General features: G+C 39.4%; 1 protein-coding gene across 4 annotated transcripts in view; it reads right to left on the bottom strand.

Moving 5' to 3' along the window:
• LOC140739298 (glucocorticoid receptor-like) overlaps positions 1 to 15,098 on the bottom strand; it is a 101,602-nt gene that overhangs the window by 16,547 nt on the left and 69,957 nt on the right. For all 4 annotated transcript variants that reach the window (XM_073067458.1, XM_073067460.1, XM_073067459.1 and 1 more), the window contains exons 4-6: positions 14,921 to 15,037; positions 10,289 to 10,552; positions 2,828 to 2,972 (exon numbers count right to left, since the gene is read on the bottom strand). In XM_073067458.1, the coding sequence (XP_072923559.1) occupies positions 2,828 to 2,972; positions 10,289 to 10,552; positions 14,921 to 15,037 (526 nt within the window). The remainder of the gene's footprint in view (positions 1 to 2,827; positions 2,973 to 10,288; positions 10,553 to 14,920; positions 15,038 to 15,098) is intronic.

Raw genomic sequence — 15,098 nt, 5'->3', positions numbered from 1 at the left:
ACAGAGGCATGTTTACCATTGTGTTACATCACCTTTCCTTTTAATAACACTTTTTAATCATTTTGGAACTGAGGATACTAATTGTAGTAGATTTGTAATTGGAAATTTTGTCCATTCTTGCTTGATATAAGACTTCAGCTGCTCAACAGTCCATGGTCTCCGTTGTCTGATTCTCCTCTTCATGATGGGCCATACATTTTCAATAGGAGACAGATCTGGACTGGCAGCAGGCCAGTCAAGCACATGCACTCTGTGTCTACAAAGCCACGCTGTTGTAGCCCGTGCAGAATGTGGTCTGGCATTGTCCTGCTGAAATAAGCATGGACATCCCGGGAAGAGACATCGCCTTGATGGCAACATATGTCTCTCTAAAATCCTAATATACGCCTCAGAGTCAATGGTACCTTCACATACATGCAACTCACCCATGTCGTGGGCACTGATGCACCCCCATACCATCACAGATGCTGGCTTTTGCACCTTTCATTGATAACAATCAGGATGGTCATTTTCATCTTTGGCACAGAGAACTCGACACCCGTTTTTTCTGAAAACTAGCTGAAATGTGGACTCATCTGACCACAGCACACGGTTCCACAGTCTTTCGGTCTATTTGAGATGAGCTTGGGCCCAGAGAACTCACCGGCGTTTCTGCATAGAGTTGATGTATGGCTTCCTCCTTGCGTAATACAGTTTCAAGTTGCATTTCTGGATGCAGCGACGGACTGTGTTAAGTGACAATGGTTTTCCAAAGTACTCTCGAGCCCAGGTGGCTATAATTGTCATAGTAGCATGACAGTTTCTTAGGCAGTGCCGCCTGAGGGCTCGAAGATCACGCACATTCAACAGTGGTTTCCAACCTTGCCCTTTACGCACTGAGATGTCTCTGAATTCTCTGAATCTTTTCACAATATTATGTACTGTAGATGTTGAAAGACCTAAATTCTCTGCAATCTTGCGTTGGGAAATGTTCCTTTTGAACTGAGTAACAATTCTCTCACGAACTTTGGCACAAAGGGGTGAGCCACGACCCATCCTTGCTTGCAAAGACTAAGCCTTTGATGGACGCTACTTTTATACCCAGTCATGATACCTCACCTGCTACCAATTAGCCTGCTTAATGTGGAGTCTTCCAAACCGGTGTTACTTGAATATTCTGTGCACTTTTCAATCTTATTTTAACTCTGTCCCAACTTTTGTTGAGTGTGTTGCAGCCATCAAATTCTAAATTTGTGTATATTTACAAAATACAATTAAGTTGGTCAGTAAAACTATTGAAAATCTTTTCTTTGTACTTTTGTCAGTTAAATATGGGTTCACGTGAATTAACATATCACAGATTTTTGTTCTTATTGCATTTTGGAAAATATCCCAACTTTTCTGGAAATGGGGTTTGTACAGTGTGATGATCTTGCGCCCTGTTTACCTGTGCTGCACTTTCTCTGTAATTGTTACTTTATTCTGTTATTGTTTTACCTTGCTCTACCTCAATGCACTGTAAGGATTCGATCTGTATGAACAGGTTGTAAGATAAGCTTTTCACTTGTATCTCAGTACACGCTGCAATAATAAACTGATTCCAACCAATAGTAATCATGTTATCACAACAGTGAATGCTAATAGTTTTGCTGCCGTTACAACTGCAAAATCTGGGCCAAAACATTGCTTTATTTTAAAATCATTGTAATTAAGAGATTTTGATGCACAATGTATAATAATAATGTCTCTAAAATAATGTTTTTAATCAAACACAAACTTATGACTCAAAATATTAGCATTTTGAACCATTAATTCAGATCACTTTAATTTACTGATTATGAACTGTAAATGTAGAAAGTGCTCTCCTTACCAATTCCTTTTAATTCATTAACAGTGAACAGAACTATTAACAAACACTCCCATGTCCGGAACTAAGTTGGCAATCATTGCAGACAAACATCAAGTTTAACAGCATTTGCAAAATTAATGAAAGGACAAATCCAAGAGATCTGTGTTGTTATCAATCTCTCTACTGTTTTGGAGAAAGATTGAAGAGCAGACAAGATTTGGGTGCAACTAATGACACAAATCCATTATTATGGAGAATTGAACATTAGCAATTTGCTGAGGGATCCAGTAATATTTTCAAGTTTGCTGGCAATGTTGAACTAGGTGAGATTGTGAATAGAGGATGATGATGCTTCCAGGAATAGAACTTAGCATAGAAGCAAAGAAAATCTACAGCACATTACAGGCCCTTCGGCCCTCAAAGTTGTGCCGACCATGTAACCTACTCTAGAAGCTGTCTAGAATTTCCCTACTGCATAGCCCTCTATTTTTCTAAGCTCCATGTACTTAAGGGTCTCTTAAATTACTTTATTGTATCTGCCTCTACCACCTTCGCTGGCAGTGCATTCCACACACCCACCACTCTCTGTGTGAAAAGATTACTCTGACAAAGATAGGCTAAATTCTCTAGTTTAACAGAGAGCTAGATTTTATTGAAACTTGAGGTATAGTTGGTTCTGCTGGCTAAGGAGTCTAGGACCAGGGATCACAGTTTCAGAATAAGGTGTTGGCCAATCAGAAGTGAAATAAAGAGAAATTCCTTCTCTTAGATTTACATTACTTTCTATCCAATTCCCTTTAAAACAAAAAGCAACCCATTGGTAAGAATAAAAATACCACCAGAACATAGGAATGTACAGTTAAACTAAGCACAGTTGGGTCAAACCTCAGTTCAGGGACTTGGCAATATTGTTTCATACCTCTACTTAATAATAATTGTTACAATGTTATCATTTTGCTCTTTAAAGACAACTTTTTGAAATTGCAATACAGTACTTACTCATCAAAGACAAGATCTGGTGCAAAGAACAGCATGCGACTGTTGGTATGTTTATAAGATCTCCAAGCAAGACTGAACACCATGAGAGACATCCAAGAATACTGCAGCAGTGTCATTTGGTCATCCAGGTGTAAGGATCTGAATCCTGCAGAAAGAAACCAATTTTCAACATGATCCCACCTGAACAATTAAATCATAGAAGGGCACTATCATACCATCTACCAGTAGCACAATCTTCTAACAGAAAGTTTAAATATTCCACCAAAATTAAAAATCTGTGGAAATGGCTCTTAGAAATCTGTACTTTTTACTAAAGGAAGGAGACACCAGCATGGATGAAAACAGGACAACAACGGCTGGAGCTTCTAGCGGGAATTTGGAAGGCACAGGATAGGTATATCACAAAGATGAAGTAGTAGTATTCTAAAGGGAGGATGACACAACTATGGCTGACAAGGGAAGTCAATTACAGCATAAAATGAAAAGAGGGGGCATATAATATAGCAAAAAATTAGTGGGGTTATAGGATTGGGCATCTTTTAAACACCAACAGAAGGCAACTAACAAAGTCGTAAGGAGAGAAAATATGAAATAAAAAGGTAACTAACCAATAATATAAAAGAGAATACAAAAAGTTTTTTCAGATATACTGTATAAACTAAAGAGAGCCAAGAGTGGATAATGGACCACTGGAAATTGCTGCTGGAGAGAAGCAATGGGGGTACAAAGAAACAGTGGACAAATTTAAGTGGATTACATTAACAGCATGCCAGAAATTTGAAAATGTCGGGCAGAAGTGAGTGTACTTGCCATTATTAAGGAGAAGATGCTTGGGAAGCTGAAGGTCTGAAGGTAGATAAGCCACCTGGACCAGATGGATTACACCTCAGGATTCTGAAGGAGGTAGCTGAACAGATTGTGGCGGCATTAGTAATGATCTTTCAAGAATCACTAGACTCTGGAATGGTTCTGGTGGACTGAAGAATTCCAAGTGTCACTTAACTCTTTAAGAAGGGAGGGAGGCAGAAGAAAGAAAAATATAGACCAGTTAACCTGACTTCAGTGGATGGGAAGATGTTGGGGTCCCATAATTAAGGGTGAGATTTAGGGTACTTGGAAGCCCTTGATAAACTAAGCCAAAGTCGGCATTGTTTCTGTAAGGGAAAATCTTGCTGGACAAATATGTTAGAATTCCTTGAGGAAACAACAGGCAGGATAGCCAATGGATGGAGAGTCAGGAGAGTCAGTGGATGTTGTTTACTTGAATTTTCAGAAGGCCTTTGACAAGGTGCCGCACATGAGGCTGCTTAACAGAATAAGAGTCCATTGAATTACAGGAAAGATGGACAAAAGATTGGCTGACTCGCAGGTGGGCAGAGTGGGAATAAAGGGGGTCTTTTCAGGTTGGCTGCGGTGACCAGTGGTGTTTCGCAGGAGTGGGTAATGGGACTGTTTCTTTTCACATTTTATGTCAATGATTTCGATGATGGAATTGATAGCTTTGTGGCCAAATCTGCTGATGAGATGAAAATAGGTGGAGGGGTAGTAGGTAGCGTTAAAGAAGCAGGGAAGGACTTGGTCAGAGAAGGAGAACCGGCAAAGAAGCGGCAGGTGCAAGATAGTGTAGGGAAGTGTATGGCCATACACTTTGGTAGAAGTAATAAAGGTGTAGAGTCTTGCCTAAATGGGGAGAAAATTCAGAAATCAGAGATGAAAAGGCACTTGGGAGTCTTTGTGCAGGATTCCTTAAAGATTAACTTGCAGGATGAGTTGATGGTAAGGAATGCAAAGACAATGTTGGTATTCAGTTCCAAAGACTAGGATACAAGAGCAGGGATACAATGCTCAGGCTTTATAAGGCATTGGCCAGACTGCAGTTGGAGTACTGTGAACAGATTTTGGCCCCTTATCTAAGAAAGAATGTGCTGGCATTGGAGAGGGTTCCAGAGGAGGTTTATGAGAATGACTCTGGGAATGAAAGATTTTATGTGTGAGGAGCGCTTAATGGCTCTGGGCCTGTACGTGCTGGAGTTTAGAAGAATAAGAGGGTATTTCATTGAAACCTATCGAATATTGAAAGGCCTAGAGTGAATGTGGGGAGGACTGTGTTATAGTAGAAGAGTCTAGGACCAAAGGGCACAGCCCCAGAACAGAGGGACGTCTATTTAGAACAGAGATGAGGAGGACTTTTTTTCGCCAGAGGGTGGTGAATCTGTGGAAATCACTGCTATAAACGACTGTGGAGACCAAGTCATTGAGTATATTTAAAGCAGAGTTTGATAGATTCTTGATTACTCAGAGCATCAAAGGTTACAGGGAGGAAGCAGTAGAATAGGGTTGAAAGTGAGAATAAATCAGCAATGATGGAATAGCAGAGGAGACTCAATGGGTCAAATATTCTTATTCTACTCTTAATGTCTTATGGTCTTATGAAGGTTAACATGTTGGAAGTTTCTCTGAGTAGGTTCACTACAGTAATACATAGGGTGCCTTAACGAGAGATGATTGGACAGTCTAGGCTTGTCTCTGCTGAAGTTCAGGAGATTTGAATGAATCATCCCAAGGGATCTTGACAGGGTGGATATTGAGGTCATCTTCTCTTTTGGGAGAACCTACAATCAGGGAATAGTGTAAAAATAAGGTTTTCTATTAAGATGGCAATGAGAAAACAACTTTTCTTTCAGAGGGTCATGAGCCTTTGGATCTACTTCTCAAAGGGCAATCTTTGGATTTATTTTAAAAGGAAAGGTGGGTAGACAATAGGCAAAGGAGAGAAAAAAAGGTTGATAGGCATGCTGATATGATGTTACAATCAGATCAGGCACGTGCTTGAAAAGCAAAGTGGCCACGCTTAACTCATATGCTTGTATCAGCTGAAATTACCAAGAATACATGTACCATAGAAGTACCAAGGAATGATCTTCAACAAGAAAGAATCAATGACATTATCACTGTGGAGACCCCATCAATGTCAAAAATCTAAACAGGACATGGCAAATAACATGGCTATAAAAGCAACTCAGAGGCTGTCTTATTTGTAACAAATGATACCCCAAAGCTTTTCTACCATTTACAAGTAATAAGTTAGAAGCATAATGGAATGATCTCTTCCTACTTGATTCAGCATAATAACAATAGTATTCAAGAAACTCAATGCCATCCAGAACAAAAACAACCAACTGGCTGAGCACTACACTGACCGGCCAAAACATGAATTCCCTATACCACTGATGCACCATTGCTGCAGGGAACACTACAAAAAATCTACTGCAACTATTCAACTAGGCTTTTCCAACAGCATTTCACAATTATCCAATTTCCACCATGAATGAGGAAAAGCTCAGCAGGCACAAGGGAGCATCACCACCTGCAGGTCTCCTTTCAGATCTGACTATCTGACTCAAAATACATCAACATTCCTTCATTCACACTTGGTCTAAATCCTGTACCTCCATACCCAACAGCAATGGGTGGGGGGGGGGGGGGGTGGTATGGCTCATTCACCATAAAAACTACACTGTGGAGTTGAATGACTTCAGACCTGTTGCTTTGACGTCGCACGTGATGAAGACCATGGAGCGACTGATAATACAGAATCTGAGGCCACAAACCAGGCACGCCCAGGATCCTCTTCAGTTTGCGTATAAGGAGAAGGTGGGAGTGGAGGATGCTATCACATATTTGCTGCACAAATCACTCTCTCACCTACAGGGGGTCAGTTGTGCTGTGAGGATTACATTCCTTGACTTCTCTAGTGCCTTTAACACCATCCAGCCCAAGATCTTAAGGCACAAACTAACGGAGATGGGAGTAGACTCTCACATGGTGGATTGGATAGTGGACTACTTGACAGATAGACCTCAATATGTGCGGTTGGGAGACTGTAGGTCTGACACGGTGGTCAGCAGCACAGGAGCGCCGCAGGGAACCGTACTCTCTCCGGTCCTGTTCACCCTGTACACATCAGACTTCCAATATAACTCGGAGTCCTGCCACGTGCAGAAGTTCGCTGATGACACGGCCATAGTGGGGTGTGTCAGGAATGGACAGGAGGAGGAGTATAGGAAACTGATACAGGACTTTGTGATATGGTGCAACTCAAACTACCTGCGTCTCAATATCACTAAGACCAAGGAGATGGTGGTGGACTTTAGGAGATCTAGGCCTCATATGGAGCCAGTGATCATTAATGGAGAATGTGTGGAGCAGGTTAAGACCTACAAGTATCTGGGAGTACAGTTAGACGAGAAGCTAGACTGGACTGCCAACACAGATGCCTTGTGCAGGAAGGCACAGAGTCGACTGTACTTCCTTAGAAGGTTGGCGTCATTCAATGTCTGTAGTGAGATGCTGAAGATGTTCTATAGGTCAGTTGTGGAGAGCGCCCTCTTCTTTGTGGTGGCGTGTTGGGGAGGAAGCATTAAGAAGAGGGATGCCTCACGTCTTAATAAGCTGGTAAGGAAGGCGGGCTCTGTCGTGGGCAAAGTACTGGAGAGTTTAACATCGGTAGCTGAGCGAAGGGCGCTGAGTAGGCTACGGTCAATTATGGATAACTCTGAACATCCTCTACATAGCACCATCCAGAGACAGAGAAGCAGTTTCAGCGACAGGTTACTATCGATGCAATGCTCCTCAGACAGGATGAAGAGGTCAATACTCCCCAATGCCATTAGGCTTTACAATTCTACCGCCAGGACTTAAGAACTTTTTAAAAGCTATTATTAATGCTTTTTGAGATAGTGATTTAGATGCATATCATATTTTTTTACTGAGTTAAGTATTGTATGTAATTAGTTTTGCTACAACAAGTGTATGGGACATTGGAAAAATAGTTGAATTTCCCCATGGGGATGAATAAAGTATCTAACTATCTATCTACCCAACTTCACAGAGGTAGAACATACATTACAGCACAAATACATGCCCTTCATCCAACAATGTTGTGTCAACTTTAAGCAAAGAATATTCCTTTCCTCCTACATAGTTCTTCATTTTTCTATTACCCATGTACCTATGTAAAGTGTCTTAAATGTCCCTAATGTATCTGCCTCTACCACCAACCCGGCACCATATTCCACGTACCTACTACTGTGTACAAAAATTACCTGTGACAAGCCCTCCCCCCCATACTTTCTTTCAAACACCTTAAAATTATGCCCCCTTATATTAGCCGTTTCTGTCCTAGGAAATGGTCTCTGACTGTCCACATGATCTATGCCACTTATCATGTCACCTCTCTCCTCCTTCACTTCAAGGAGGAAAGTCCTAGAGATACGAAAATGCTGGCCTTGGCAGTTATAATTACATTTGAGAAATGAATAATAAAAGAAACAGTAACAAAGACAAACTCCTTTTTCTTTAACAAGCTCTCTTAAAATGGTGTACACTAGATGCATTTCAAAGCAGAACTGTCAACTTTACTGCGATCAGTTATTGAACTTTTCGTCTGCCACTTTCATCAGTAATTTTTTGTATTATTAAAATGTGTTTGTTTTACAGTTTTGAAAGACACACGCATTGATTTGGTGATTCTGTCAAATGACAATCTTGACCTTGTTTTGTTGCCAGTAGTTAATGTAGTTTATATTGGAATGAATCTGGCTGGTGAAGTTCAGCAGAACTCCCTCATTATAGAAATGCTTTAAAACTTGCTGAGGAGAAATTATCTCTTCAATCATACAGATTCAGTGACTTTAGGGTCTAAGGAAAATTGTGGGAATGAAGGTAATTAACCATGTTTTGTTTGCAAAATTATTTTGGTTTAATGTTTTCTTTTTTTTGTGATTTTAGTTAATTTTATTTCTTTTAATTCTTATATTTTTATTTTTACACATTTTAAATGGTTCTGCCAGAGTTGATCGATTGAACTAACATTTCTCAGAGCTCTGTCAGCTAGGGAACGGATTTTGCAAGCTGCCAGCAAGATCTGCTCAAGAGTCAGAAGCAGGTATATTATCACTGACATATGTCATGGAACACACAGAGCATACTGGAGGAACTCAACAGGTCAGGCAGTATCTATGGAGAAGAATTAAGAATTAACATTTCGAGCTGAGACTCTTCATCAGATCTTGGCGCAAAATTCTGACTCTTTATTCCTTTCCACAGATGGTGCCTGACCTGCTGAGTTCTTCCAGCATTTTGTGTCTGCAGCTGTGGATTTTCAGTATCTCAGAATCTCATGCACATACTGCACCGTGAAATTTGTTTTTTTGCGGTCAGAAATCTGAAGGTGGAGGCAAAGAAGTTGTTCCTAAAATGTAAGATACAAGTCTTCAGTAGGGATAGTGTTACCTGGTTGATGTGCGGTATTAAATTTACGCCACATTGAGGCCAATAGATTCCACTTTAGACTCATCCAACCAGAAGACGTACTTACACTATCCTCTAAGTGACACTGCAAAATCTTGATGGACAAGGATATGCTACTGCTTGCTTTTTTTTAAGACAGGTCTTATTCCTCATCACTCTTCCATGAATACCATTTTCATACAAGGCCTTGAGAGATTGTGTAGCCATAAACTTCATTTCCAGTTGCAGCCTCTGACTTCTGCAGTGACTGATAGCATCACAGTAGCCTCTCTCACAAGTGCCATTCTTCTCCAGCAACTAAGTTTAGAAAGGCGACCTGACCTAGGCAGTGTGGCTGTCTGTGTTTTCATATTTTTCCACTTTTTCCACAATGAACTACACTGAGCTCCAAGGTATGTTCAGTGCTTTTGAGATGGCCTTGTTCCCCTCCCCAGATTTGTGCTTCTCTATTATCATTTCCCTGACTTGTCTTGAATGTTCTTTTGTTACATTTTGATTTGATCTGTTGAAAATCCACCATACTTTTGGACCTTATGGGGGGGGGGGGGGGGTTGTATTTATCCTTATGAATTAAAGACAGGTGATCCTCCAATTTTCATGATCAAAAACTGGGTGAGTCAGTAAGGTAATATACGGTGTTGTACCTGACAAAAAATAAGCATATAATTACAAAGAGGATAAATACATTTTCAGCCTCTCAAGTTCGTTTTTTTATTTTTAGTAATTTGTGGTTAAGTTTTGGAATTTTTCTTTGGATTTGTCACGATACACAATGTTTTGTAGATTAGTTTAAACACTCCATTTTAAATTTAGAAAATGAGTCAGTAAAATGTAAAACTAGCTGTAGGGACTGAATACTTTTTCAAAGCACTGTATATCACTAGACTGAACAATCTGAGGCACAGTATTGTTTCAATTTTATGTTATTCTTTTCCACCTGCATGGAGCCAGTGCTCCCAACCTTAAATAGCTTCATTTGTGTGCCAGTTCCATAATTCAATAATTCAAATATAATCCTTGTAATTAAATAGTTCATCATTCCCTAACTGCCATAATCTTTTGATGGTGACATATTTATTCTTTTTAAATATAAATGTCTTTTTAAAGAACTATTTACCAACTTTCAAAACACAATGGATGATCACTTACCTGGTAGAGATTTCGCCCATTTCACAACTGAGATCATCTGTAGCCCACCCAAGTTATTCAATCCTGATAGAAGCCGGTGAGGTGTATCAGGGAGACAGCTGTCATATCCTGCATACAAGAGTTCTGGCTCAATTACCTCAAGGATCGTTAATACAGCTGGATTCAAAACAGGGCGAACTAAAGAAACATCTTGTGAAACTGCTTTCGAAGTAGTTTCTGAGCTGTTGGTATGTGGTGCTTTCACCTTTCTCTTCATCTTCCGAGCTATAAACAAAAATTTGGATTTAGATTTACTGTGGATACCAAATCTGAGAGCTAAACTTATCGGAAAGACCAGTGTTATGATTGACAACATGGCATCAACAAATCATGATTTAATTAATAGATGTATTGCTAACTCTTAACCAACTCCTCTTTTCAACAACAATGTTGGGATAGTCAGTAAGTGCCAGCAACATCACAACTTTTGAACACAAAATTTCAGAGATATATTTCAAATGCTATGTAGACTATGCAGAGAGTGTTTATTCCAGTGAACCACAATGCAGTAAATTACTTTAAAATACCTGGAAATGGGAAATACAATTCTGGTTAATTGGGACCGGTACACTTTGGCCCAATTAAAGCATTTGCCGAAGTTTTATGCAAACAAAAATAAAGCATAAAAAAGACAAGCTGAGTAACGTGTTTACTCCCAGTCATTTATGGCATTTCCAAGCATAAATGTTTGAAATGTTGGTGAGGAAAATAGTTCTGAATTATCATATTGTTTATTAGTTTCTAACTACCAGTGACAAAAATCACTGCATTTTGAACACAAACATGCAAGTGATGCTACTTAAAAACTGTTTGCTCCAAGCATGGTGTAGTGTCTAGCAGCCACATGACTGATACTGGTTAAAAAACGTTCAACAGTTGCCTGCCCCAATGAAACAGCATAATGTCCCAAATAAACAGCTGCCCTGATTAACCAATGGCCCTATTAACTAGAGTCCACTTATTGTATTTCATCAGGAAACAAGAATATAATTCAGGTCCTCAGTCACATCTGTTTAATTTTCCACATATCTACTGACAGAGAAAGAATAGGAAATGGCCTTATTCTCATTTTCCACTTCACCAGTCTCCACATTCACAACTCATCTTCCTGAATTTCTGCCCTCTGGAATGAGATTCCACTGCCTGGCACATCTTCCCTACTTACCACTTTTAGGCCATTCCTTCAGTGGCTCCCAGTTCTTCTCTATCTCTACTGTATGTACTGTGTTTTGCATATTGGCCTCAGAGGAAAAAATGTTTCCTTTAGCTGTATACACGTGTATGGCTGAATGTCAATATACTTGAACTTGAACATTCAACTCCCACCCCACAACACCTTCACATATAACTGCAGGGGATGCAACATTTGCCTTTTACCTCTTCCTGTCATGGAAGGATTAAAATAATCTATCCAAGTGAAACAGTAATTCCCTTGCTCTTCATGAATTTCAAGGCATATTCCAGTGATATTAAACATGATCCTCAATGTCCTGATTTATGAAGGCTAATGTGCTAAAGCATCTCTTTATGACCCCATCTACTTGTGATGCTACTTTCAAGGAATATTGGATGCTTTGACCTACCTCACATCTCAGTGCATTTTCTGGTTTCTCCCACTAAGATAATATTGAATCTAATTGACTACTTTTTCCTGAATACTTAATGACTTTCCCTTCTTGACCAGTCTCCCATGCAGAACATTGTCAAAGCCTTTGCTAAAATTCATGTAGTCTAAGTTCACTGCATTTCCTTCATTAATCTTGTTGGTAACTTCCTCAAAAAATTCTCAAAGTTTTGTTGGACCTGACTTGCTACACCCAAAACCACGTTGATTTTCCAATACTCATCTATCCCGTCCCTTATAATAGCTTCCAATAATTGACTCAGAATTGACATCCGGCTTAAGCTTTTCTTGAACAGAGCAACGTTAGCTATCCTCTAGTTCTCTAGCCCCTCACCCATTGCTAAGAACATTTTAAATATCTCTGCCTGAGTCTCTAAATTTCTGCTCTAGCCTCTTACAAGGTCCAAAGAGACACCTGGTTAAGGCCTGGGTTATCTACCCTAATTTACCTCAAAACAACAAACACTTCTTCCACAATCTGGATATGGCCAGTGAACTTATTACTCTGTTTCCTTATTTCTACAGACTGTCTGTCTTCTGAGTAAATACAGATGCAAAAATTTATTTTAGATTTCCCCTGTCTCTTTTGGCTCCTTGTATAGATGAACACACTGATCTTCAAGATTGTTTCTTGATATCCTTTTGCTCTTAACATAGCGATGGAAGCCATTGGGATTCTCCTTCAACTTGCCTGCCAGGGCAACCACATGTCCTCCTTTTGCCCTCCTGACTTTTAAGACCATAAGATACAGGAGCAAAATTAGGCCATTTGGCCCATTGAGTCTGCTCCACCATTTCATCACGGTTGATCCAATTTTCCTCTCAGCACCAATCTCCTGCCTTCTCTCTGTATCCCTTCACACCCTGACCAATCAAGAATCTATCAATCTCTGCTTTAAATATACTTAAAGACAGCCTCCACAGCTGCCTGTGGCAAAGCATTCCACAGATTCACCACTCACTGGCTAAAAAAAATCAACTCTGTTCTAGAAGGACGGCCCTCTATTCTGAGCCTGTGTCCTCTGCTCTTAGACTCTCCCACTATAAGAAATATCCTCTCTATCAAGGCCTTTCACCATTCGATAGCTTTCAATGAGGTCATCCCTCATTCTTTTGTATTCTATACTCTTCATTCAACAAGCCATTTAATCCTCGAGTCATTTTCGTGAACCTCCTTTAAACCTTCTCCAGTTTCAGCACATCCTTTCTAAGATAAAGGGCCCAGAATTGCTCAAAATACTCCAAATGAGGCCTCATCAGTGCTTTTTAAATACTTAATATTACATCCTTGCTTTTATATTCTAGTCCTCTTGAAATGAATGCTAACATTGCATTTGCCTTCCTCGCCACACTCAACCTGCAAATTAACCTTTGGGGAATTCTGCACAAGGATTCCATTTTCTGATAAGTCTTCTCCTGCATTTCTTATACTTTTTCAGCACTCCAGTTGCTCCTAATTGCCTATAGCTCATGTGTCTCCTTTTTTAATCCCCCAGGGCTTCAATATCCTTCGATAATCAACAGTCAAGGTCTCCTAAATGTCAGCTTTACTTTTTTATTCTCTTTGGAATGTACAGAAGAAAAAGAATTTCAGGATGTATATTGTATACATTTCTCCAACATTAAATACCTATTGAAACCTATTGAGATTCTGTACTCTTAATATTTCACTTTTGAAGGTCCCACTTTGCCAAAAACCAGCCTATCCTAACCCATGCTTGCCAAATCACTTACAATGTCATCAAAAGTGGCCTATCTCTGATTCAGAATCTTAATCTGTGGGCCAGTTATATCCTTCTCCAATATTTTGAAACTAATGAAGTTTTGATAGTCAACTGTAAAATACACAAAACATAGGATTAAAATTTATTTGAAGCCTGCAGAAATTGGGCAACAATGGGTTGGCAAAAAGAGAAAGCTAATACTTGTTTGACACAAGCATAAATAATTGTAGGGTAGGAGGTGGCAAAATGAAAAGAACAGGGCTGATCTGGATTTATAAGGGCATTCCTTGAGATTTGGTGTAAAAGTAGACAAACTCGAGCAGAACACAAGATAGATGAAGTACAAATAAGTAAATACAGAATCAGTTGCGCGATAGAAGCTGAAGAAACTACATCAGAAGCTTCACTCTTATCACTACGTTACGCAGAGGTTAATGCCATGTCAGGAGGTTTTGCTAGGAGGATTAAATACAACAAAAGCATCAAAGGATCAAAGGTTGTTTATTTGATTTTCAGGTCTGCTCTACCATTCAATTACCTTATCAACCTAAACTACATCTTTCTGGACTATACAAATATTTGTACATAGCCTTGGAATCTACAAAGCTGGCAGGTTCAGCAACAAATATACTTAATGACTTGTGTAATGACTATTCACAAGTATCTGCATTTGAGTTGAAAGGATCACAAGTCAAATGAACACATTCCTTAATATCAGCAGTCCTAAATGGTCATCTTTGTATTTCCAATCACAGATCTTCTAATTATATATTTGCTAGTCAGGGTAATAGTCTCCCAACATCTGTCTATTATTGACCTTAATGAGATTCTCATTCTTCTAAAATTTTAGTAATAGACTAATCCTTCAATTTCTTCTCACAAGCAATTATTTCAGTCCTGAATTCTATTGAATAAACTTGTGTAGCACAAAACTAACTATATTGTTCCTTGGAAAAGGAGCTAAAATTATGTACTTGGTGTATGCCATACAATTCCAAGTATGCTCCAAAATATCTTCAGGAAAACAGCTTTGTCGTTATGCTCCAAACCATTCATTATAAAAATTACAAATGATCAGTTTTGCTAATCCCACAGCACATATTATATCTCTGATTTAGATGCAACGGTATTCAGATATTTCTGATTACCAACATTCCCATTACCTCAGCATTTAACCATTTGATCTTAATGGCCTGACTTTTACAAATTAACATTATTTCTTATACATTGGTGAACCACATTTACCATCAAGGTTCATCCCAGCCTGGAGGCACTTTCTAAAACGGCAAGCTGGGCAGTTCTTTCGACGGATCTTGTCAATGATGCAATCGTTCCTTCCAGCACAGAGGTAGTTATGCTGCCCTACAAGAAAAACAATAAAATTAAATGACGATATCACTACCAGTACTAACATTAGAACTTT

The sequence above is a fragment of the Hemitrygon akajei genome, chromosome 15 (assembly GCF_048418815.1).
Source record: "Hemitrygon akajei chromosome 15, sHemAka1.3, whole genome shotgun sequence".
Classification (NCBI taxonomy): Eukaryota; Metazoa; Chordata; class Chondrichthyes; order Myliobatiformes; family Dasyatidae; genus Hemitrygon; species Hemitrygon akajei.
This window is presented reverse-complemented; position numbering and strand designations above follow the sequence as displayed.